We start from the raw sequence: 25931 nt of genomic DNA, 5'->3' as shown, positions 1-25931 counted from the left end.
TCTCATGCAAAAATCAGACTGCTATTCATCACCAACATAGTTCCTGTGATGTGACATGTTCTACGTGTCGGACTCGTTAAAATGCCCAACCTTTTTGTCGGACAAACATTTTTTCATATATAACGTTGGCTATTGAATAAACTTAAAAACAACTTGCTATTTTTCACCATCATAAACTTGTCAGGACGACACGTTTATCATGCTCCACCGTTAAAACTTCCCCTGTTTCAGTGTTCCCGTGCATCAATGTTTGTCCGACTAGACACCGTTAAGCTATTAACAAATTTTCAGCTTGCTATTAATCAACTTTTTTTTCTTACGCGGGATCCAGGTCTATTAATTTTTTTTATAATTTTTTGTAATTTTAGTCACACGTAACTAAAGAAAAGCGTTTCTTAAAAATGTTTTTCATATTTTTTTTATTTATTTTTCTACTGTACCTACACTGTATCTATAGCCCAGTACATGAAGGTGATACCGTGTAATTTCCAGGGTCACCACAGAATTGCATGAAAATGTGGATTTAGGTTCTACTTCCCTTCACTTCAAAGTTGGACTTATACCGTTAGTCGCTTTTGCTTGGGGAGTGAAAGTTACCCCTTCTTGGGGATGAAAAAATATAGGTTTAAAATAAGTCCGGAAATAGATAAACTCACTAATTCTAAACAAATTTTATTCTATAGAGTTTTGTAACTAAATAAATACTTTTCGAGTTATTTGCGAGGGAAAATATTTATTTTTCAGCAAAAAAAAACGTTTTTAGGCGATTTTTCAACTTTTTTAGGCGGCAAATAACTAAAAAACTAAGTATTTTATCGAAAAAATATTGTTGTCAAAAACGTAGCTCATAAAAAAACGAAAAAAATGGTTTGTTAATGAAGTCTATAGACCTAGTAAAACCAAAATTAAAGGCCATGAAAAATACGTTCTTATTCATCAAATTCCAAATCAAATATTTCTACATGAAATATCCTCAAAATGAAGCACTTTTCTGGGAAAACTCATTAAAATTTATTATGACTTCTAAAGTTCAGTTTTTTGCCTTAATATCTACATATTTTCAAAGAAATCGTCAAGGGGCGCCAAAATCATTTTTTGCACACAGGCGCCCTTACGGGGGCCCTGACTGTACTGATCATTTTGTACTCTGTATTCGAGTATAATTGGCGTGGGCAGCGTTTGGAAAGTTAAGATGGATACTAAAAAGTACAAAAATACAACAATACCTAAAAACCCGTGTATTTGACCAGTGCATCCTTCCTGTTCTGACGGATGGCTCAGAAACATGGACGTTAACAAAGGCCAACGTAAACAAAATAGAAATAACTCAGAGAAAAATGGATAGATACATGCTGGGAATAAAACTGCAACACAGAAAATCAAAAAAATGGATAAGAAAGAAAACAAAAGTAAAAAATGTAACCCAACATATAACAGGGTTAAAGTGGAGATTTGCGGGCACAATGCGAGACAGGAAGACAAAAGATGGAATGCTGAAATACAAAACTGGAGACCGTGGACAGGAAAAAGAAGAAGAGGAAGACCTCAGATGCGATGGAAAGACGATATTGTAAAATCTGCAGAACTCACTGGAAAAGCTCAGCCAAGGACAGAGAGACATGGGCTAAAGAAGATAGAGCTTGGATATAAATGGGCTAAAGAAGAAGAAGAAGAAGAAGAAGCCGAGTATAACGTGAAACCAAATAAAAATAGACGGTTTCGTTTTGATTCAATTCGAGTCTCGTGCCATCCCCTGACACAATTGTCAAGTGTCAGGTCACACGAGTATAGTCGGTTCGCGAAACTCAGATACAACTGGCTAGTGATTTTAGTAGGTAATTTTTTTGTTTTTTGCCAATTTTGCCACAATTGGCAAAATTACTAACTATTTAGTAATTATTAACTATTTAGTAATTTTTTTTGCCAATATTACTTACTAAAATAACTAGCCAATTGTGTCGTGAGTTTAGCGAACCGAATATAACAACAGCAGAAAAAAAAATTTCAAAGCTCTTTTTGGCACCCACTCCCAAACAGGGGCGCCCTTTTGCAGTGCATCCCTTTCAGGATCCTTATGGTCGGCCTTGTAGGTACACTAATTTTCGCACAATATACACATTATTTCTTAATGCATCCTTAGAAAACCATGATTAATTTGATACAAAGAATTTCCGATGTAATTACTTAATAGATCACATTTTTAATATGCCTTGCTGAATTGACAAATTTGTCCTTGTGATTATCATCATTATTACATTTCTTTATCAATCACGGTCCCATTGTTTTCAATTCATCTCTCTAACTGTTATTTAATTGTGATATAACTGTATATTATTAATCATGTGTAACTGCCGACTATACCGATGGAAAATATCAGCAGCATAATTATTTTTATTTGACACTCGTGACTGAAATGAAGAATAATTGATATTTTTGGATTTATATTCTTTATAGTCCAGTAAACATGGACAAAAAGTAACTATCCTCATTAGAGAAGAGGGAATGTTAACCCTTTCAATAAAACTTTTAGGCTTTACTTCATCATTTTAAATATATAGATCTATCTATATAAGGATTTTTACAGCTGTCGCCGCCTTCCTTCTTTCAGCCAACGTCTCCACTCCTTTCTCTTCAGCCTTTCTCCATCTCGCCTAGCCTGGTCCACTTCATCCCTCTATGATCTTCGGGGTCTACCTCTCTTCTTTCTTCCTATCGGGCTCCACTCTGTTATTCTCTCACTCTTCTCTTTCCTATTGGGCTCCAATCCGAAATCTTTGATATCCATATTTTACGATATACTCTTCTCACATGTCCATACCAAATTAAACGTTTTTCTTCGATGTAGCTGAGTATGTCTTGTTCTACTGCCATTCTTCGTTTTGTCTCTTCATCTCTAATGCGATATATTCTTGTCACTCTGCAGCTTCTTCTAATGAACTCCATTTAAGTTGCTGTAATTTTGGACATGTTTCGTTTGTTTATTACCCAATTCTCTCCTCCATAGCTCATTACACTACGTACTAAGGTGTTATATATTCTCTCCTTTGTATTTGTTGAAAACATAAGTCCTATATTAATATTTTTGCTTAAATTAGTTTTTGAAAAATGCAAATAAAATGTGTATAATAAACTCACAATAAAGATGCACTAGATATAAACAAACCAAGACACATTGAATGTTACGAGGAGCACTCCCGAATCATGATTTACAATGTGTATACATGTAGGTTTTCTTTTAAAGACGATCGTAATAAAAGTCCGTTTGATGTTTAACAGTTTTAATTAATAAAATAGATGACTAAATTATTGTTACTATTAAATTAACGAAATGTAAAAGTACTTGTGTAATTGCGACCAAAAATCTTACGTGTTCTTATTCTTACAAAAGGGAAATGTATTTATAGATAATTTGCGTCTAATCAATATAATACCCGTCTTAATTCGTCTTTTCTAAATATTATTCCTAAGAACGCGTCTGTTCGTCGCTGTGATGTTATATCGACTGCATGTATTCGTTCTCTTTCCCTACGCTAAAACAAACCGTCTTAGGCTAATTTCCTTTTTCCTGTGAAACAACCCAATTAAAATTGGTTCAAAGCATATACCGACATCTTCCAATAACCCAATAATACAAAAATTAAAAGTAGTCCGCTACCGTCGCCGTAATCCCCAATTCGTTCTGCACATCTGTGCCAACGTCCATATGTGAGACCCTTATCCCGTTCTCGTACTAATAATTAAGAAAAATGATATACAGGGGAATTTAAAATATAAAGTAAATTATTTACAATCCTACATATATTATAAATAAATAACAACAACACCAGTCAAGAAATACAAGCACGGTAGCAGGCACGAGTCTAAGCTTAGAATCTACAAAACAGTAATTATTAGACCAGTGATCACATATGCATGTGAAACGTGGACCCTCTCAACCACTGATGAAAATCAACTGAGACTATTTGAGCCCAAAATACTAAGGAATATATTTGGACCAACCCATTGCAGCGATAGTTTGTGGAGAATTAAAATGAACCACGAGCTGGATGAACTAATGCACAGCGCAGATATTGTTAGATTTGTAAAGTCACAAAGACTAAACTGGCTTGGTCACTTAGACAAAATGCCAAATAATCGATCTGTTAATGTAATTCAAAATAAAAAAAAAACAGTAAAATCCATTATAAAAATATTATTTAAAATATCTACATCACAATCACATAACTAGTTTTCGATTGGTTTACCAATCACCATCAGTGCTTACGTGCAATGTATATGCTAACCACCAAGATATAATTTTACAAAAATATGTGGGTCAAAGCCCTGTACAAGTAATCCGGCACTTTCACCATGTGAACAAGTAAAACCACAGCTCAGATGTTACCTGGGGCATATTTTTAAACATCCATGCTTAATGTAGCATTTTCAACCGATGTTTCCTTGACGGTTTACTTGTACAGAGCTTTGACCCACATATTATATCTTGGTGGTTAGCATGTAAATTTCACGTAAGCACTGATGATGATTGGTAAACCAATCGAAAACTAGTTATGTGATTGTAATGTAGCCCTTTTTAGGGATTTTAAATATATACCATTTATAAAGGATTTTACTGTTTTTTGTATTACATGGTATACAGCCAACTACAGGAAAACTTTTTCTTTGTGGATTTTTAATTCAAAATACTCCACAGAGTTATTTTATTCCAATAAATTTTAGAATCGTTTTTAGCGATGCAGTATTTTTTTAATTTCTCTTTGAGATCTATATCATCCCACAGTATTGAAGGGGTTAAAGTTTACAAAAATCGTAAACACATTATTAAATAAATATTTGACACCTATCCATTTTTCAGGGTTCCTTATAGATTTCGTGTCCGGACCAGTTTCTTCCGGATTCACATCTGCGGTAGCACTCATTATCGTCACATCACAAGTAAAGGATGTCCTGGGTATCCACGCCAGCGGGAATACGTTCGTGGAAACCTGGAAGAGTATATTCGAAGATATACATCACACGCAAGGGTGGGATGCTATGTTAGGTGTTGTCTGTATAGCCGTGCTTCTTATATTAAGGGTAAGTAGGTACTATCTAAGTGTTTTATAAAAATAAGATCAAGCAAAGAAAAGGTTGAAGGTGTGAGTTCATATTAAAAGAATATTAAGAAAAAACCAACAAACCCACAATCTTGTATAAATAATGATATTATATTTTATATGAAGTGTAATGCTACCAGTTTCGTTTCTAATGAGTTTTAGATCATCATCAGGCCATACAAATTTGAAACAAGACAACAGTGCAAGGCTACACGCTGCATAGGATCGGCATCAAGCCAAAAAATCTTCTACCTTTGTAGAATATGTTCTTTTGTTCATCTAACTATGAATGTTGTACGTGAATTGTGCTTAATTTTATACTATATCTGCTTTATAGACTTCTGCATTTGATAGAGTAAGACACGACCTAGGTACTATTAAAACGTTTGCAAGAAGTCGGTTTACATGGGAAAGACATCAAGCTACTAAAAAAAGAATGTGTGTACTTTGTACGCACGTAAGAAGTTATACTTCTATTAAATTATGATTTCAAAAAAAGAAATATACTTTAAACAGTTTATTTATATTTAATTTAAATATTAAACAGATTTTAATACTTACTACTAAAAATTTTTATTAAAACAATACCAAAAATAAAAAAATAAAACAATAAAACACACACAAACACATTGAAAAATGCCACAAAGAAATGATTTCTAAACAATAATTGTTGCCAACAATACGTATTTTCTGAAAAAAATTATATAATACAATCATAAAATGATTAAAAAAAAAATAAGAAAAAACTTGCATTGGAATCGAACCCGCTTCCCGTCGATCCCGTCGATCGAAAATCAAACAGCTGTCTCATTGCGCCACATTCGCATATCTGTCATGTGGGAATATACACCAACTGAACGTTTACACCATAAACTTTTTGACAGTTGTTTATTACTTAGGTATATGAATTTAATCAAATTAGTTTGATTTTTGTGGAATTAAAGGAATATTTTGTGGAATAACAATATATTAGGTGAATATTGGTAGAAATTTTGATGGTAATCAAATTATGTAAATCAAAGCATTACATACTATTTTAGTAGGTTCATTTTTAATTTTACACATAGGTAGGTACCTGTACATATGTAATTTTTTATTAGGATACTGAAACATTTACAATTATTACGTACCTGTCGGTTTTACAAACTATTTAAAAAGTCACTACAATATTATAAACTTGCTTTTGTCTGTGTCCTTACAACAATAAAAACTAATTATACAACATTTTTGTTTATCCATAATCTCCATATTGAACAATTATTGACAAAATTATAACACCCAATAAGATCCTGTATAACGTTCAAGCGACTAATACCATATTGTCGGTGTGCGCATGCGCCCAGGAAAATAAAAATTCACCCTCGTGCCTAAAGAAATATAACTTCAAAAATTTGTACTTGAACCAAAATTCCAGAGTTAAGATCGAAGGTTCCACATCCACAGAAGTAGAAATTAGGAGGAGAGTTAGACAGGGATGTGTTCTGTCACCCTGTTATTTAATCTTTACTCCGAGTTTCTATTTAAATAGGCACTGGAAGATTCTAAAGATGGAGTCAAGATGAATGGCGTAAGTATCAACAGCATTCTGTCAGGAAGCAGACCAACTAGCCAGACATAGAAATAAAACGAAGAATAGCAATGACTAAAACGGCTTTTATGATAATGAAGTAATTTATTTGCAATAATCATCTCAGTTTAGAACTAAGACAAAGAATGGTTAAGTTGTCTCTACACTACACTAAAAGTATCAACCATGAACAGAATTGAAGTATTGGAAATGTGGATTCATAGACGGATGTTGAATATATCTTGTGACAGCAAGAAAAACTAATGAGCAAGTCTAAGGAGGGTCAACAAAGATAGAGAACTGCTAAAGACTGTTAGTTCAACACCGGAAAAATGTCTTATCTGGGACATACAGAGAGGGGAAATCGATGTAGAACACTTAAAGGTAGAACACTTAAACGATAAAGAACAATGATCCTTAAAGGCAAAATAGAGGGCCAAGATTTTTGGTTAAAAACGTTCTTGAATGGACCCAGATTTTAAATTCAGGACAATTATTCCATATTGCAGAAGATCCAGAAGCCTTCGAAATGGTGATCGCCAACGTAAGATAATTCGGATATGGCACGTGAAGAAAAAGACCATTGCAACAATCTTAAATTTTTGGTTTTTTTCCCGATATTCTGTTAAAAATAAGATCATTGAAACTATTTTTTTAAATAACATTTTGCTTGTTTTAGATAATCGGTTCTCTAAAACTCTCTTCCCGTGAAAATGAGCAACCAACCACTTTCCAGAAACTAGTTAATAGATTCCTATGGCTCATTGGCACCGCCAGAAACGCCATCCTGGTTATCGTATGCGGGTTTATAGGCTATTCCTTCTGTCTGAACGGAGAACCTCCCTTCAAAGTCATAGGACACGTACCTCAAGGATTACCAACAGTTGTACCGCCACCTTTTAGTTACCATAGAAACATTAATGGGACGGTTACTAATGATAGTTTCACTGATATGATCACTAAATTGGGTAGCGCCATCATTGTGGTCCCACTGATTGCTATATTGGAGAATATTGCCGTTTGTAAAGCCTTTGGTAAGTACCTAATATATTTCAATTTTTCCTAAATTCATTCTTTCCTTAAATTAGACTGTATACTATTACAAACATAGCTTAGATATTTGATTTCGTCTTCTTTTGAAGGTGCCTTCTTCTTAAAGTGTTCTTATTTCTAAGGTTAGCCATCATCATGACTATTTGTAGGTATTCTATTTACTCCTCCTCTATAAAGCTGGTTATAGACGAGCAATTAAAAGCCATAACATTCGTCGCCTTCCAACGTTACGCTTTTCTAAAATCTTTCCCTGCATGACATTCTGCAGCAGCTGGTATTTTGTTCCTCTCATCACGTGGCCAAGGCATCGTAGTTTTGATATCTTTCATCATCATTCTCTTTGCCTTATCTCTATGCGAGGTCGGCTTCCCTAATTGCATTTCTCCAAACAATTCTATTTTGGGTCATATCAATATTAATCCCCTTTACCAACATGTCCTGCCTAATCGTCTCCCCCTACGTCTTCTTTGGTCTTCCACTCCTACTCCTTCCAGGAATCAGCACTTCAGCAATTCTTCGTATTGGGTGATTAGCGTCTCGACGTTGAACATAACCAAACCATCTCAACCTATGCTCTCTTATTTTGGCATCAATTGGTGCCACACCTAGACTTCCCCTAATATACTCATTTTTAATTTTATCCTTTTTTGTCACTCCACTCATCCATCTAAGCATTCTTATTTCCGCCACATGCATTCGTTGTTCCTCTTTCTTTTTTACTGCTCAACATTCAGTTCTGTACATCATAGCCGGTCTTTATAGAATTTTCCCTTCAACTTCATTGGAATTTTCCTGTCACACAGCACACCACTCGCTTCCTTCCACTTCATCCATCCAGTCCTAATTCTACTGCATGCATCTCCATCTATTTCTTCATTACTCTGTAATACCGATCCCAGGTACTTAAAACTATTGAAAATTCACAAAGAAAAAGTTTTCCTGTGGTTGGCTGTATACCATGTAATACAAAAAAAAAACAGTAAAATCATGTATAACAGGTATATTTAAAAACCCTTAAAAGGGCCACATCAAAATCGCAGCGTAACTACATCTATTGCTTTTTACAATCAGTTCACCATCCAACGATACCATTTTATTTGTAGTAACTCCATCTTTAAATGCACATTCCAAATACTCTGTTTTTGTCCTACTAAGTTTTAAACCTTTTTCTCCAGAGCTTGTCGCCACTGTTCCAGTTTTTGTTCTAAGTCTCTTTCACTATTTTCTACTAACACGACATCATCAGCATACATTAAGCACCATGTAATGTTACCCTGTAGTTTCGCTGTTATCTGATCCAAAACTAACGAGAATAAATAAGTACTAAGCACCGAGCCTTGGTGCAATCCTACTTTCACATGAAATTTATCAGTCTCAACCCAAACATGACGACTTAATAACCACATTTAAAATATTAAAATTCAATTTCGGAAATCTCGACGAAATGACCATCAATCAAGATGAACGCCTTAGAGGTCACCAATTTAAACTTAAAGAGGAGAACTTTTGTACGAAATCAAGACAGAATTTTCTACCAAATAGAGCTTTCGATATTTGGAATAACCTGAATGATAACATTGTCTCAGCCCCTTCTTCCAACACATTTAAAAACAGACTTTACTGTTTTCTAATTTAGTGAAATATTTTTTTATGTAAACCCAAATTGTATCTTTTTTGTTGTTGTTGTTTTTGTTTATTTTTATTTACTAGTAGGTTACTTATGTAATTTCTTTGTTTTTGGGCATAATAGGGACTTGGCCCTCTGCCCTTGTTTAAGTATAATAATATAATAATAATACATATCCCTCATACATATCCCCTGTAGTTTTGATATCTTTATTTCATTATTTAGTTCTATCGCTTCTCAAAGTCTTCGCGAGACTTCTTCATTCGGGACTCTGTCTACATAAGCTATTCTCAGGATTCTTCTGTAAAGCCGAATCTCGGAAACTTCCACTTTTCTCATCATCAATTTAGTCAGAGTGGCTGTCTCTTCTTTTTTATGTGTCTATCGGTAACGAATGTTGACGACCGTCATGGCAATCTTTATCTTATCTGCAGCAGCGTGGAAAAGCTTCACAGATGTTGTATTGAACCAGGTTCTGAGGTTTTTTAACCGGTATGTTCTTCATCTTCCTGTAATTCTTCTTCTTCTTATACGGCACTACAGCCCAAATTGAGCCTTGGCCTCCTTTATTTTTTTGCCTTTACCCTTGCTTGTCTGTGGATGCTCTTCTCCATACACGGACTCCTAAAGGGGCTTGTGCGTCGCTGTTTACTGTGTCTTCCCAGCGCTTTCTTGGCTTTCCAACCGGTCTCTTTCTCTGCATTCTAGCATTCAGTGCTCTTTTTGGTAGCCTATCCTCTCCCATTCTTATCACATGTCCGGCCCATTGCAATCTTTGTATTCTAATGAAGTCTGACAGGGGTGCTTTCTTATAAAGTTGATAAAGTTCGTTGTTGTATCGACTTCTGAAGATTCCGTTTTCCCTCACAGGTCCTAGTATTCTCCTCAGTACTTTCCTTTCGAATGTGTCGAGTTTGTTTTTGGATGTTTCTTTCAGGACCCAGGCTTCACTGCCATAGCATGTTATTGGTCGAATTAAAGTTTTATAAATTCTCATCTTTGTATTTCGGTGGACACTTTTAGACCGAAATATAATATGGAAGAGGGCAAAATAAGCTCTGTTTGCCTGCGTTATTCTCTTCCGTATTTCTCCATCTTCTGATCCGTCGGCATATATTTCTACTCCCAGGTACGTAAACTTTCCAACCGTTTCAATGCCATCTTCATGTATAATGTTTTGTGGGACTATATTTCTTCTCGTCTGAGTCATTACTTTTGTTTTTTTCTGTGGTAATTTCCAGACCTAGCAATTTTGTTTGTGTTTTAAACTCTGCGTTCTCTGTTGTGTTTTAACTCTCTGTTTCCTGTGCTGCTGTTGATGTTCTACTCATAATATTAATATCATCGGCATAAGCGGCCAGTTGAACCGTTCGGTTGGTCAGGAGGTTACCTCGTCCAGTTTGCATTTGCCTAACCGCATACTACAGTGCCAGGTTAAACAATGTTGGGGCCAGCCCATCTCCCTGCTTTAGTCCCTGCGAAATTTTGAAAAAGTCTGTCCGGTGGTTTTGTATTCGTACACATGCCTCAGTTTCATCCATTGTGGCTTTAATGAGTCTTATTAGCTTGTATGGTATTGTCAATTCAGCCAATATATAGTAGAGTTTGTTCCTTTTGACTGAGTCGTATGCCTGTTTGAAGTCTACAAACACATTGTGAACATCAATATCGTGTTCCTATGATTTACTTAAGAGCTGTTTGACTGTAAATATTTGATCCAGTGTCGATTTTCCCCGTTGGAAGCCCGTCTGATACTCTCCAATAATATTTTCTGCTAGTGGTTGGAGCCGCTGGTTTATAATATACGTGAGGAGTTTATATGCTGTACATAGTAGAGAGATTCCACGGTAGTTTTTGCACTGGAATTTGTCTCCTTTTTTATAGATCGGGCATACTATACTTTTCTTCCAGTCGTCGGGTATTTTCTCTTCTTCTCTATGTCTTTGATGAGCGCGTGGATGTGACTTGCTAGGTGGTCGTCACCTACCTTATACAGTTCTGCTGGTATTTCGTCAACTCCCGGAGCTTTATTGTTTTTCTGGGCCTTAATAGCTTCGAGAACTTCCTCTATATTTGGAGCTTCTACTCCATTATCTACTTCATTCGCTTCTGTAATTCGCTTTATAAAATTGTTTCCGTGCAGGATGCTTTGTAGCATCTGGATACATTTCGCATAATGGGTCCGAAGTATTGTAACTTTCGAGATTTGATGGTGGTCAATACCTCTTGGTTCTTCTTCATTTTTCTGAGGACCTTCTCATTTGTGACTTGGTCAATCTTATGCACATATCTTCGTTCAAGGTCCACGATTCGACAGTATAAAAAAGAACAGAGAAGACGTATATTGTGTTGTCTTCCTCTTGCTAATGATCATAACCTTTTAATAAATATAAAATTCATTTATATTTTTGTACATTATTTTATTATTTTACAGCTAATGGGAAAGTGGTGGACTCAACACAAGAATTCATCGCTGTAGGAATTTGCAACATCTTCAATTCATTCGTTCAGGCGTTTCCTTCTACAGGATCGCTATCCAGAAGTGCTGTTAATAATTCCAGTGGGGTTCGCACACCATTGGGAGGACTCTACACTGGGATTCTTGTGATTTTAGCTCTCCTGTTCTTTACTCCATACTTCTATTACATACCAAAGGCCACGCTAGCTGGTGTCATCATTGCAGCCGTCATCTTCATGGTGGAAGTGAAAGTTGTTAAGCCTATGTGGAGGTCCAAAAGTAAGCATATATTTTTAATTATCTCATTTGTCAGATCATGACATCGAATCTCCGAAACTGTTCACTGCTCTTTTGGAATATATAAATGTAAAAGGGTAAAACTGACCGACAAGGGTATAAACATAAACGGAAACAAGCTTAGCCACCTGAGGTTTGCAGAGGATGTTACGCTAATAGCTGATAGGATAGATGAGGCCAAAGAGCTTTTAAATCAGCTGTACCTTTCCTGAAATGGACGCTTTTAGAAGATCAGTAGGTGTCACGCAGAGAGAGAATACGTAATGATGAGATAAGACAGCGAATAGGGGTTGACGGCTCTCTAACAACAGACATAGAAAGAAAACAGCTGATATGGTACGGACACGTCCAGAGGATGGATAACTCGACTCCCTAAAATAATTATGCAATGGGTACCACCAAACCGCAGAAAGAGAGGAAGACCCAAGAAATCTTGGAGAGAGGGAGTAACGAAGGCGATGAGCGCAAGAGATCTTAGAGAGGACCAATGGGATGATAGAGTGTCATGGAAATTAGGCATCGGACAACGTCGCAAGACGTTTTAAAACCGATTGATATATATGTACCTTTCCTCGCTATAAGAGAGATTGAAAATAAATGTATCTAAAACCCAAATGGGCTATAAATACCTAGGTCACGTGATTCGCATAGAAAAAGATAATCAAACCATTCAGCCTCTTCGTCTTATAAGACTAACTTAAACTTTCGGCAAGTTGAACCACATTTTCAAATCGTTCGGTATACCAATGTTTTAAAAGAAAAATCTTCAATTAGTGAGTTTTGCCGGTGTTGACCTACAGAGTTGAAACGTTGACAATGACAAGGAAAACAGAGCAAAAGACGGTGTGGCTCAAAAGGTTATGGAGCGTACTACGTTGGGCGTTTCACTGCGAAACAAGATCTCAAACCGCAAGCTACGACGAAGATCAGGAGTGATGCTATAAAGAGAATAGCAAAACTGAAGTGGAACTAGTCAGGTCACGTGGCTCAAATGACAGAGAACAGATGGAAAGAGCAGATACTGGAATGAAGACTAAGAGATTATGCCTACCAAAGCAAAAGTCGCCACCAACTTTTTGGATTGACGATCTAGAACGTTGCCATAGGAATTGGATCCAAGAGGCACAAGACCGAATCAGATGGAAAAGTATGATAGAGATTTATGTCCAGTAGTGGACAAGTGAAAATTGAATGATGACTAAACAGTCAAAATATAGGAAATAGTATTTTACATGACTCACATTTTTTTGCACATCACATTTTTCTGTAAAACCCGTACCAATTGATGCAGGTGTAGAATATTGATAGTCTTTTTTGCAACAATTACAAACATTTAATCAAAATTGATTACTCATACAAGGAAATTGCATTGTAATCAGCCGATTTTTCCAGATAAATCTATTGTTATCGTTTTTTCGCTCTACTTACTTTCTTTCGACCTCCCGCTAAAGAAAAATCCGCGAACTTGTAACAAGTTGTGCCAACTCAAAACCACAAAATGACATTCACATTCGATATTTCGGGCTGATTTTTGCTTTCACCTGAATCAGCCTTGAATTTGACCGACATGGGCGAGTAATTATCGAAAAAATATTGTTTTTTGTGCGATTTGCGCGCATTAACAAGATGATTCTTACATCATTAGGTGATTCGCTGTATTTGTGGGTTGTTAACCTTTCGGTGTTCCTTTTTTTTACATAATAGACTTCGAGATTGCGAGAACTCGCAATTTTTTTGTAATACCATGCAAATGCAAAAAATACTACTCCTACTTTTTTTGTTGTTACTACAAGTAAATTCCATTTGATGGATTAACTAATTACAAAATTATAAAAACACTTAAACTAAAGTAAATACGTAGTAATACCTATATGCGTATAATATACCTCCGAGGGAAAATAGACAGTAGAAGAGGTCCAGGTGGCTCGAAAACTTGCATCAATAGTTCGGACTGTCATCTGACGAACTATTGAGATCTGCCATAAACAAAGTCAGAATTCTTCTTCTTTAAGTAAAGTCTTCCAATCGGATATTGGATAACATCATCACTATCTTTACTCTATCTAGCACTGCTCTGAAGAGTTCTCTAGAACTGCATTTAAACCAGTAGCTTAAATTCTTCAACCATGACACTCTCCTTCTCCTTCCTATACTCCTTCCGCCTCTTATATTTCCATTTATTTTCAGTCTTAGCATTTCATATCACTGTCCCATCATTACGTCTCCCAGATATTGTAACTTTCATATTTTTATTGTGTTTATTATTTCGCATTCTTTGCCATTTTTCGAAATACTTCCGTGTTCGTTTTTTTCTGTGTCCATGCTATTTTAAGCATCCTTTTGTAACACCACATTTCAAATGACTGTAGCTTATTTAAGTATCCATGCTTCAATGTCCAGCTTTCAAGTTCATATTGCAGCATCGAGAACACGTAGCATCTCAAGGCTCTTACTCTCAGTTCTAATCTAAACTCTTTGTTGCAGATATTTGTTTTCATTTTTACAAACGCATTTTTTACTATTTCTATCCTGGTCCTTATTTCTGTTGTTTGATCGTTTTTCTGCGAAATCCAGGTTCCTAGGTATTTGTATTTATCAACCTTTTCTATCGGTACATTTTCCAAATGTATGCATATTTGTTTGTTTGTTTTCTTAGTTATTATCATGGATTTGGTCTTTTTTATATCCATTTTTAGTCCATATTCCTTACAGAAACTGTTTGTTTGTTTAGTAGTAATTTGAGTTGCTCAGCGGAGCTTGCCATAATCACGATGTCATCTGCATATCTTATGTTGTTAATATATCTTCTTTTAATTATTATTCCTCCATTTTGAGGTAGTAATGCTTCTTCAAAAATGGCTTCACTATACAGGGTGTCCAGAAACTCTACCGACAAACGAAGACAGGAGATTCCTCAGATAATTTTATGACAATTTAACCCAATTCACCTAGTCCGAAAATGCTTCCTAAGGGAGCTAGAGCTCTTTGAAGATGGCGCCATGTAATTAGTTTTTCTTAAATACCTCCAGAACGCTTCTATTTATAAAAACGAAAATTGGTATACATATTTACTTTCCTGAAATGAATCGATTCCATCCATTGCGAATTTCTAGTACCGGTCATAGGCGTACGTTTTGGGTAGTGCAACGGTTATTTTATTGCATAACTTTTTTGTCTTCAACTTTTAAGCATTTTTGATACTGGAATATTAAATTGTGAGGTATTCTAGTACTAAAATGTACTCTTACTTTAAGCCGATAGGATAAACGGTTTTCTAGAAAAATCGATTTGAAAGTTTTTAGTTTTGGGAATTTGAAAAAAAAAGTTAAAAAAAAATAAAAAAAAAACGATGTATTTTACCAACTTAAAGCAATAGTAACTTTTAGTACTCGAATATCTCATAATTGAATAATCTCGTGTCAAAAATACGTAAAAATTAAAGACAATAAGGGTATGCTATAAAATAACTGTTGACCTACCCAAAACGGACGCCTATGACGGGTACTTGAAATTCGCCATTAATGAAATCGATTAATCTCTGGAATATAAATAAATGTACCAGTTTTCATCTTTTTAAATAGTTTTTTTAATCTTTTTTTTTTAAATTCAAGGAACGAAAGATTTTCAAATCGATTTTTCTAGAAAATCGTGTGTCCTATCGACTTAAACTAAGAGTACCTTTTAGTACTAGAATAACTCACAATTAAATAATTCAGAGTCAAAAATGCTTAAAAATTAAAGACAAAAAAGTTAGGCGATAAAATAACGGTTGCCCTACCCAAAACGGACGCCTATGACCTGTACTAGAAATTCGCAATGGATGGAATCGATTTATTTCTGGAAAGCAAATATGTATACCAATTTTTGCTTTTTTAAATAGAAGCGTTCTGGAGGTATTTAAGAAAAACTAATTACATGACGCCATCTTCAAAGAGCTCTAGCTCCCTTAGGAAGCATTTTCGGACTAGGTGAAATGGGTTAAATTATCTTAAAATTATCTAAGGAATCTCCTGTCTTCGTTTGTCGTAGAGTTTCTGGACACCCTGTATACATTAAAGAGTAATGGGGACATAATACATCCCTGCCTATTTGTCCCCTTACTTCTGTTTTATGCTTTTCTTTTCCAGTCCCTCCCCTTCACATGTTTAAGGTCTTTCTCCAATTTATTTATCCACCTCGTTCGTCTATCTCTTCTTTTGGGACCGATTATATTTCTGCTCATAACTATACTAATTTTACAATCAAGATACAGTAGCAATAAACAAACCAAGACACGTTAAATGCCACTAGGAGCACTCCCGAATCATAATTTACAATGTATATACATTGTAAATCCCAAATCATGATTTCCAAAGTTTATACATTGTAAATTATGATTCGGGAGTGCTCCTAGTAGCATTTAACGTGTCTTGGTTTGTTTATTGCTACTGTATCTTGAATGTAAATTTAGTATAGTTTAAGCATTCTGTTCGCTGCCATTCTTTCTACATGTCTCAACCATCTGATGCTTTGCGACTTGAGGAACCTGGTGTTGGTAGGTTCTTTATACAAAGCCATTTATTCGTTGTTGGTTCTTCTCTCCCACTCGTCTTCTGTCTTCCTTCCTCCAAATATGCGTTACACTATTTTCCTTTCCCATCTGTCTAGAGTATCCTCTTCCTTCTTATTTAATGGCCATGCCTCGCAGGAATATGTTACTATGGGTCTAGTTACTGTTTATATTCGGAGTGTGCCTTTTTTAAAAACGTATTTTGAATTCATTAGGGTCTTAACCTACCTAATGTTTTATTTCGTTTTGCTATTCTGGCATCAAGGTCCCATTTATCTTTCCATTTTCATCGAAAACTACATTCAGGTATTCAAAATTGTCCATACTTTTACCACTTACAGGTCTCATACTAAAGTCTTCTTTCCCTCTCATGATCATATATGGTTTAGTCTTAATTTAGCTGCTATTGCTCCTATCCGAATTTCTGTGCTTTTTAAATAATTTTCTTCGCCACTCTTCTTAATTCTTTCACGGTTCTTGCTAAGATCGTTAGATCATCGGCAAATGCTATGCACTGGTGCTCATTTTTCATGATTGTTTCTTCCACCTTTTTGCAGAATTTTCTGATTATAGTTTCTAACATTAAGTTCTAGTTCCACTAATGTATTGGATAAAAGATCTCCCTGCGTCAAAATTTTGCAACCGTTTTATCTGAAATGTGACCGTGCCAAGCAATTTCATAGGTAGAGTTATTTAGTGTAATTTTTACCAGTCTGATCAATTTTTTCGTATTCCGAAATGTTCCATTGCTCGATACATTTTGACTGTATTGACTGTATCATAATATGCTTGTCTAAAATCGACAAACAAAACATGCAAAGGAACTTTACCTTCGTAACAAGTTGTCTGCATCTCCTTTAAGGAGAAGATGTGGTCTATAGGTAGGGTTACCATACGTCCGGATTTCGTCCGGACACTCCGGATTTGAAAGACATGTCCGGATTGGCGTCCGGATATAAGAAATGTCCGGATTTTTTTCTTTACTAAAAAAAATGGAAAAAACTTGGCTCAACAACGGTGGGAAATTTCATTCTGCGCTACCGATCCTACCTGGAAAGAGATGGAAGAGAGCGCTTTAGCTGTAGTCGGCGTTGTACCGAATTCTGTCAATGTGGATGAATTATTTGATGAGCGCTCGTCACTTCTCCAAGTTCTAAAAAAGCTGAAACCTAAATGGACTTTACTACCTAAACAAGAAACCCCAAACACTCATGACAAATGGCAAGAAATATTTGAAGCATTTTCTACAAGCAACGTTTCCTTTACGAATATTTTTAAAATAGTAGAATTATTCATCTTTTGTCTGCCTGGTACTTCGGCTCTTACTGAACGTATCTTTTCAATGATGAATTTTATATGGACGGCTGAAAGAGAAAGATTATCTCTGCCTTTAAAGGAGCTTGTCAATATTAAAGCAAATTCTGTAATGTCATGTTCCGAATTCCATGACAAAATAAAAAATGACAAGCCACTTTTGAGAAAAATTATGTCTTCTGAAAAGTACGAAAGAAGAACAGATGAAGAACACCCTATCCCTGGGCCCAGTACAGACTAAGCATTTCGCATATATCAGGGGTTCTCAATCAAGTACATGTACCACTGGTGGTACATTTCATTAGGTGCGGTGGTACACAAAACGCGAAACCACAGCCAAAATCCAGCATATTTGTAGTTAATTAAATTACCTACCTCCATAGATACTTCAGTTAGGTGGTACCAAAAATAATTATAAGCATTTTGGTGGTACATGGCTCAAAAACATTGAAAACCACTGGCATATATGTACAATGTAGAGGTAGCAACACAGTCAAATTCACATTTTACATTTTCTACAACCCCTTGGACTACCCCTGTCCGGATTTGACCTTAATAAATTATGGTAACCCTATCTATAGGAGATCTGTCCTTTCTAAAGCCGTCCTGGTACTCTGATAGGATTCTTTTCGTATAGCAAGTTAGTGTATTTCTCAATATTGATTAAGAACATATTCTTCAATATATTATGTACATTAGTTGCTACAATAAATATTTTTGTTTTTCAAAAATGAATAACCATTTTCAATTTCGTTGCAACACAAAACTACAGCCGCATCATTATTCCAGTTCAATCAGAGAGTGCAGCAAGCACCTCTACCGGTTTCGAAACTTATTAGTCTCCCATTAGGAGGTACATGAGACGTTTTTGTTTATTAAATATATTTTTTATTACAGAAAGTGACCTGGTACTTGGATTTGCTACCTTCATAGCTTGCTTGGTACTTGCCCTGGAGATTGGTATTTTAGTCGGTATAGGAATTAACTTACTGTTCATTCTGTACCACGCTGCCAGGCCCAAAATTACTGTTGAAAAGCTTTTGGTGAGTATACATTTCTAATAGAAGGATAATATTAAATACTTATTGGTTTGGCAATCAGAAATGAAGTTTCCAAGCCATGACGGCTTGAATATGTTTCCAATCACTTAAATGTCACTAGAAGACTAAAACTGAGATACCCCTGTCAACAGACTTATTCAACCTAGTAGTAGAAAAAATAATGCATAAATTTGACAGATGACTTGGTATTTATGACACATTCAAGAATAGAACTTCGAAAAATTTTCATAAAATTTTTTTAATAAATTTTTTTCATAAAATTTTATAAAAATTTTCATAACTATTTCCTCCTAATCAAATCCTACTTATCAAATAGATATTTCTCAGTAAAATTCAAAGACCAACAATCCAGCCTCTGTCCTATTAACTCCGGAGTTCCGCAAGGTAGTGTTCTCGGGCCGCTGCTTTTCTCACTCTACACAGCCGATATACCAGAGTCTCTAATCAAATACTGCACGAAGACTTAAATATACCTTTCATCAGAGAAGAAATCCATCGAGCCTCGGAATCACAAAACGAGCGTACCATTCACCATGACAACGAATTAGTAAGGGAATTATTTCATAATGGCCCTGTCACAAGGAGACTAGATAGAACCTGGCCTCAGGACCTATTTTAAAACTCTAACATAAATAGAATAAGATGAGACATCATTGGAAGTCTCTTCTTCATGCCCAAAAACATGGAACAAATTTACTTAATACTCTTTTAATGATATAGATTATAAATAAACATAATTACATAAAAAAATAAAATTTGAAGAGGAAGCTAGAAAATATGGACTGAATGTAAAATAAGAAAAATCCAAGTAAAATAAATGGGTCACATTAAGGAAGGACGAATGAGAGAGAGTATAAATTTGAGAAGATAGCAGAAATTGAGTACCTTGAAGTAACAGTTACAACTAGATGAGGCGAAGAGAGAGAAATAGATAAAGGGTTGTTAAAAGGTAGCAAAGCAGTATTGCCTTTAAATGCATTGTTAAAGGCATAAAACGTATCCAGGGCAGCCAAGATTTAAACTTATAAATCAATAGTGAAACCAACAGTGTTGTATGCATGTAAAAATAATTAATCAGATATAAGAAAAAAGTTAAGAGATTTGGGAGAAAGAAATCTTGAAAAAAATTTTTGTGATGATATTAACTAGACTAAATGGGGGGGAATGGTGCAGAAGAACAAACCAGAAGCTAATGGAGATGTGTAAGAGACCCAAAATAACACATAAAAGCAGGGCACAGAGTTCTGCAAGCGGGAGAACAAGGCGAGAAAAGAAGAGAGAGACCACAAAGGAAGTGGTTTGATGCCATCTGGACTGACATAGAATGTTGAACCTAGAAAGAATAAACACTTAAATAAACAGACATTCAAACATTATTTTTTATTAATTTTTAAACTATTTCATATGTTACAGTCGAATGAAAGCAACGAATACTTGATGCTCACCCCAGACCGCTGCTTGATCTTCCCCTCCGTCGACTACGTCAGGAATCTAGTAACCAAGCACAGTCTTCGGCAAGGTATCCCTGTGGTGATCGACTGCTCGCATATCTACGGTGCCGATTACACAGCTGCCACAGTCATCGAGATTCTCACCCAGGACTTCGCAGCCCGAGACCAGGCTCTTTTCTTCTTCAATTTGAAGCCTTCGGTGTGCTCTGTATTCGAAGGAGTCGAACCAAAAGACTTTGTGGTGTTTTACAATGAAGATCAAATCGATCAGTTGCTCAAAGATAGGTCTTACGTCAAAAAAGAGAAAGAGGTGATAAGTGTGTAAGGATAGACAGATGTCTAAGATTTGACTCAGAATTTTGACCGACTCTATAGATTTCACTGTTTCAGTACACCTACTTTAGCTATGGACATATGTGTATCATATGAGAATTTTGATACACAACGATTTAAAGTCGAATATAGTTCCCAATTTAAGTCTCACCTTAAGAGAAGAATGTTAGGGACTAACATTATAATTCAAGACTCTGTGGAATAACGGTAACTGATCTAAAATAGCAGTTGAATACGATTGCTGAACTGATCCAATTTCTAAGATAAGAATATATGTATATGACCATCATCGTCAGTCCGCTTTAATCCACTGCAGGATATAGGTCTTCCCTGTTTGTATTTACGGTGTACGGTCTTATGCAGTATGGATCCAGTTTTTCGTTCATCTTTCGTAGATCATCTTGGCATCGAGCAGGTCGTCCTCCTTATCTGTTCTTGGTCTCCATTTGGTTAACTCCATACTCCATCCTTGCCACGTGGCCTGCTCATCTCCATTTCAATCAACAAGCTCTTTCCACAATATTTGGAATTCTGGTTCTATTTTCGTTTGTGATCTTATCTTCATTTTAACAAGAAGTAACCTCAACGATGGTCAACAGTTTTCTTATTGATAGTTTTAGGATCTCTTCTGGTTCAAACCACAGGTAACCAGTGAATTCCTGCCTCACATCATTTAGCACATTGCAGTGGATTAGGATGTGTACGGAAGTATCTTCTTCCATTTCGCACTTTCTGCACCATGGTTCATTTACCTTACTATGAGGCCTGCTAGGTCTATAGAATCAAAACCGGCTAGATCCATGTTTTTAAATTTTGTCAGGAGGCTAAAAAAACATTAAAAATGTAAGTTTTCCAAAAAATGTCCTGCATTTCTCAATAATAATGGCATCAATAAATATCATAAATTTGCACATTAATTTGTCATTTTTCTGCATGCCCCTTATAAACCAGGAAGGATCAGTTTTTAGGTGGATGTGAGAGGTGGTATTCGGATTTTTGCTGATAAAGTTAGGTGATAACTTCGTTAATAATAATTGACTTATGCTCCTTCTCAAATATGCCCGGAACATTAATAAAAAAAATAAAATATTTAAAAATTTCAAAAAATTTCGTTTTTTTTTTCTACTTTCTTTGCTTATAACTTTAAAACGATTCATTTTGGAACAAAGTCGTATAAGAATAAAACAAAGATAATTAAATTTTCTATCAGATACAATTGGTTAAAAATGTCTTAATTTAACACCCTCGCTGCAAAATAGCAATAAATATAAAATAAGGGAGCAAAACAAGTCTGTCCTTATTCAATGTTTTCCATCACTTAGGTTACACTTGGAACCTTCCTAATTCGCTTAGAAAATTTTTGTAATGTGCTAAAACCGTCCACCAAATTTCATTAAAATTGACGGACTAGATTTTGCATAATAATAAATCTTGCACAACAAAAACTAGAACATACAAAGATTTGTAAATTTTTTTACATATAAAGAAGCACTCCAGCTATCTAATGCACTTTACAGAATTGAAATCGGATTATTTAAGCAGCCCCAGCAATGTTTTAAAGTTATAAACAATTTTTTGGCTTATAAACAAATTAGTGCTGTGTCCAGGAGGGGGTGCTACGGGCTCCTTTATTTAGATGGACTTACCCAAGTTTTTTTTATGTATTTTGACCCGTAGAACACGATTTTTTTGGGTAACAGTTGATCCGTATGTCGATAAGATTGTTATAAGCAAAGAACTTGAGGAATTACATAACATCGATTTTTCGCAAAGTATTTCTTGGGTAATTCTAAGTAAAAAATAATTCTTACAAGTTTTTTCGTAGGATGCATAGTTTTCGAGATAAACGCGGTGGAACATTAAAAAAATCGAAAAATTGCAATTTTTGAACGAGAATAACTTTTGATTAAAAAATAAAATAGCAATTCTGCTGAGAGCATTTGAAAGTTTAAGTCAAATTATACCGGTTTTAATTATTTGCATTGCTAAAAATTATTCTTTTTATTATTAAACAAAGCTATTTATTTATAAGCCAAAAAATTGTTTATAATTTTAAAGCATTGCTGAGGCCCTATAAATAATCCGATTTTAATTCTGTAAAGTGTATTAGATAGGTAGAGCACCTCTTTATATGTAAAAAGTTAGCCAACTTCTAAATGGTCTACTTTTTGTTCAGAAAGATTTTAAAAAATTTGAACTTTTTTAAAAACATTTATGTTGCAAATTTATTATGCAAAATCTATTAAGTCGATTTTAATGAAATTTGGTAGACCATTTAAGTAAGTTATAAGAATTTTCTAAGCGAATTACTAAGGTTCTAAGTGCCACCAAAGTGGTTAAGAAACATTGAATAACAACAGGCGTATTTTGCCCCCTTATTTTGTATTTATTGCTATATTGCTGAAAAGGTAATACCTTAAGACATTTTTGACCTGTCGTTTATCATACAAAATTCAATTATCTTTATTTTATTTCTCTACGACTTTGTTCCAAAACGAATCGTTTTAAAGTTATAAGCAAAGAAAGCAGAAAAAAATCGATGTTTTTCGAAATTTCTAAATATTTTAATGTTTTTTTATTAATGTTCCGGGCATATTTGAGAAGGAGCATAAGTCAATTATTATTACTGAAGGTGTCGCCTAAGTTTATCTGCAAAAATTCGAATGCCACCTCTCACATCCAAAAATACACGTTTTTTTACAGATTAGTCCTGGTCTATTACGTCTTCAGAAATTTGTACTTTTAGTTTGAATTTGCAGAACGAAAAATTTCGGATTTGGCAGGTTTTGATTCTGATGGGCTCACTTAGAGAGTTTTTTCTCAAAATTCTTGATTATTTTTGAGCCTGGATTTGCCCTTGAGTGGCTCTAAATGTCTTTTGATGATTCTTTATCAGCCGTTTCTGGATCTCGTTTTTCGTGGCATCCTTAGTGATGCCACAGAAAGGTTCTACACCTACAAAGGTTTCTCTCGAACCTTGTTTTGGCAATAGATCTGCTTGTTCCATTGATGCCATTATTCCATGTTTGTCCATATACATAGCATCTGATATTTGTAGGTGCTAAAAACATTGAGGAGCGAATTTTAGAAGTCGGTCAATTATAAAGGAAGATAGTAAGACCTATCTTAGCAATACCAGTAAATATTACAGGTTAAGAATACGCGTCATTCATCCTTCATATTTTGTGTCTTCACTCATTGCCTAACTTTCATATTTATTTATAAAAAAATCCTACCAGACGCCTCTTCTTGCTACGTTACTTAAAATCAGTATTGTTTTATTTATCTTTTCTACTATATAATAATTTTATTGTAGATTTTAGTACTTAGTCCTCCAATTTCGTTTGGAACTAGTATCATAACAAATAACTTATTTTTCTAGATGTACGTGGTTTTTAGAATATATTTTTTATTTATAATTTATAATTTTTTTATGTAAAATTGTATAAGTCGGTTTAAATGTATTTTGGAGAATATTACATCCATTTTATACAGCAGGTTTGTAACATTTTAGATAGGTACCTAGGTACATTTTTACAGTTTTATTTTTAATAGTAATTCAATCAATATTAGTTTTAGCCATTCAACTTATATACAAGCAAAGAACTTGGGACACAACTAGGATACTTTGTTTCACTGTGCCTCGGGAAAAGCCTGGAAATTATTTTCATTATTGTAGGTCCACCGCTAGAGGGCGTAATTAAATATCAACTACAGGTTTTATTAAGGTCGTATCTAGGTTCATCTTTGTTCTCTTATTTAGAGTCTTGCTTCTCAGCAGATTTCTATTAATTCCATATGTTTTTTTGCTTTTCAGAATTCTTTTCTCTGTTCTCTCATTTCCGGTTTTTCCTATTGTTACTCCCAAGTAGCTAAACGTGCATACAGTTTCAAATTTATGGTTCTGTGTTATTAGATATTTCTGAGTTGTGTTGTGTCTTCCTTCCCTATCTTCATGTATTTTGTATCTCTAGCCCTATCCTATTCGCTTCCATATCTAATTTTTCAAATGCTTTTATAAGTGTCATCTTCGTCTTCGTTATGATGACTTTTGTTTGCAAAGTTTGTCCTCCTTATTTTTTCTTCCAACATATGGTTAAATAGTGTCAGTGAGATAGAGTCACCTTGTTTCTCCTTATATACTATAAAAATGCTAAAACTATATCTTTACCGCTAAAACTATACCGTAAAAATGTTAAAATTGTGTTTTATTCCTCATTATGCTTCAATTGACTTGCAATAAATTTATGGTAAATTTTTAAAATGTGTTTTAAGTTATTTTTTGTATTGTTTTAAATTATAGTTAAAATCGCAATGCTATAAGGCCACTTACGTATTTTTCTTTTTCTAGTATTTAATTATTTATGAACCATCTACTCATATTGAGATAAAATGTAAAAATGTCAGTGTTTTTATTTACTTTTTAGCTTGTTCCATTGTATTCTGACCTCATGAATCAACTCCTAGTAGTTAGACTGTGATATTAAAATATTTTCACAAATTTGTGTATTGATTTTTCTTCTATGAACCTTAAATTCCCTAAAAATCTTTTAAAAAATCGGTTTTACAAGTATTTAAGTAGGAAAAAGTGGAAAACATAAAAGAGACAGTTTTCAAGGCGAATAAAGAAAACGAAATGAAAACTAATAGAAGCAAAAGCATACAAAATACGGTATGATGAGGAATGCCAAAAAGTAGCGGTAGCAATTGGAAAAAAATATAGCAAATAATAATGACAGTAGCAGACAAGAATACAGAAAATTTTAAGGATAACTATGAAGAGAACATGCAGAAACAAAAAAAACGAAAACAAAAGAAAGTTAACTCAAAGAGATCGGTCAAAAGTCCCAAAAAAAGGAAATAAAATCATTTTACCAGGAAATAAAAAGAATGGAAAGAGGATATCACAAAAATATCCCATACACGAAAAGTGTTGAGGGGATATTAGTAAATGAACCATATATTAATAAATAAATCTGCGGGGGCGGCAGGGATTGATTCATTTTCTCTGATAGGACTATCCAATAGAATCCAAGGGACTTCAAAGGAGTTCCTACAATACCTTGGCATGGACACCACAAGCGAAAAGGAAAATAGGAAGGCCGAGAAGAAGCTGGAGGAAGGG

The 25931-nt window shown here is 34.7% G+C and overlaps 1 protein-coding gene across 2 annotated transcripts in view; it reads left to right on the top strand.

Moving 5' to 3' along the window:
• The window catches only part of LOC114334986 (sodium-independent sulfate anion transporter), a 125873-nt gene extending 100566 nt beyond the window's left edge, over positions 1–25307 (top strand). For both annotated transcript variants that reach the window (XM_050654232.1, XM_050654224.1), the window contains exons 5-9: positions 4856–5076; positions 7343–7697; positions 11778–12080; positions 18859–19004; positions 20436–25307. In XM_050654232.1, coding sequence (XP_050510189.1) covers positions 4856–5076; positions 7343–7697; positions 11778–12080; positions 18859–19004; positions 20436–20798 — 1388 coding nt within the window. In that variant the 3' untranslated portion in view covers positions 20799–25307. The remainder of the gene's footprint in view (positions 1–4855; positions 5077–7342; positions 7698–11777; positions 12081–18858; positions 19005–20435) is intronic.
• The last annotated feature ends 624 nt before the right edge of the window (positions 25308–25931 follow it).

This window comes from Diabrotica virgifera, chromosome 1, assembly GCF_917563875.1.
Source record: "Diabrotica virgifera virgifera chromosome 1, PGI_DIABVI_V3a".
In the NCBI taxonomy this organism is placed as follows: Eukaryota; Metazoa; Arthropoda; class Insecta; order Coleoptera; family Chrysomelidae; genus Diabrotica; species Diabrotica virgifera.
Note: the sequence above shows the minus strand (reverse complement) of the source record. Positions and strands in the feature narration are given on the sequence as shown.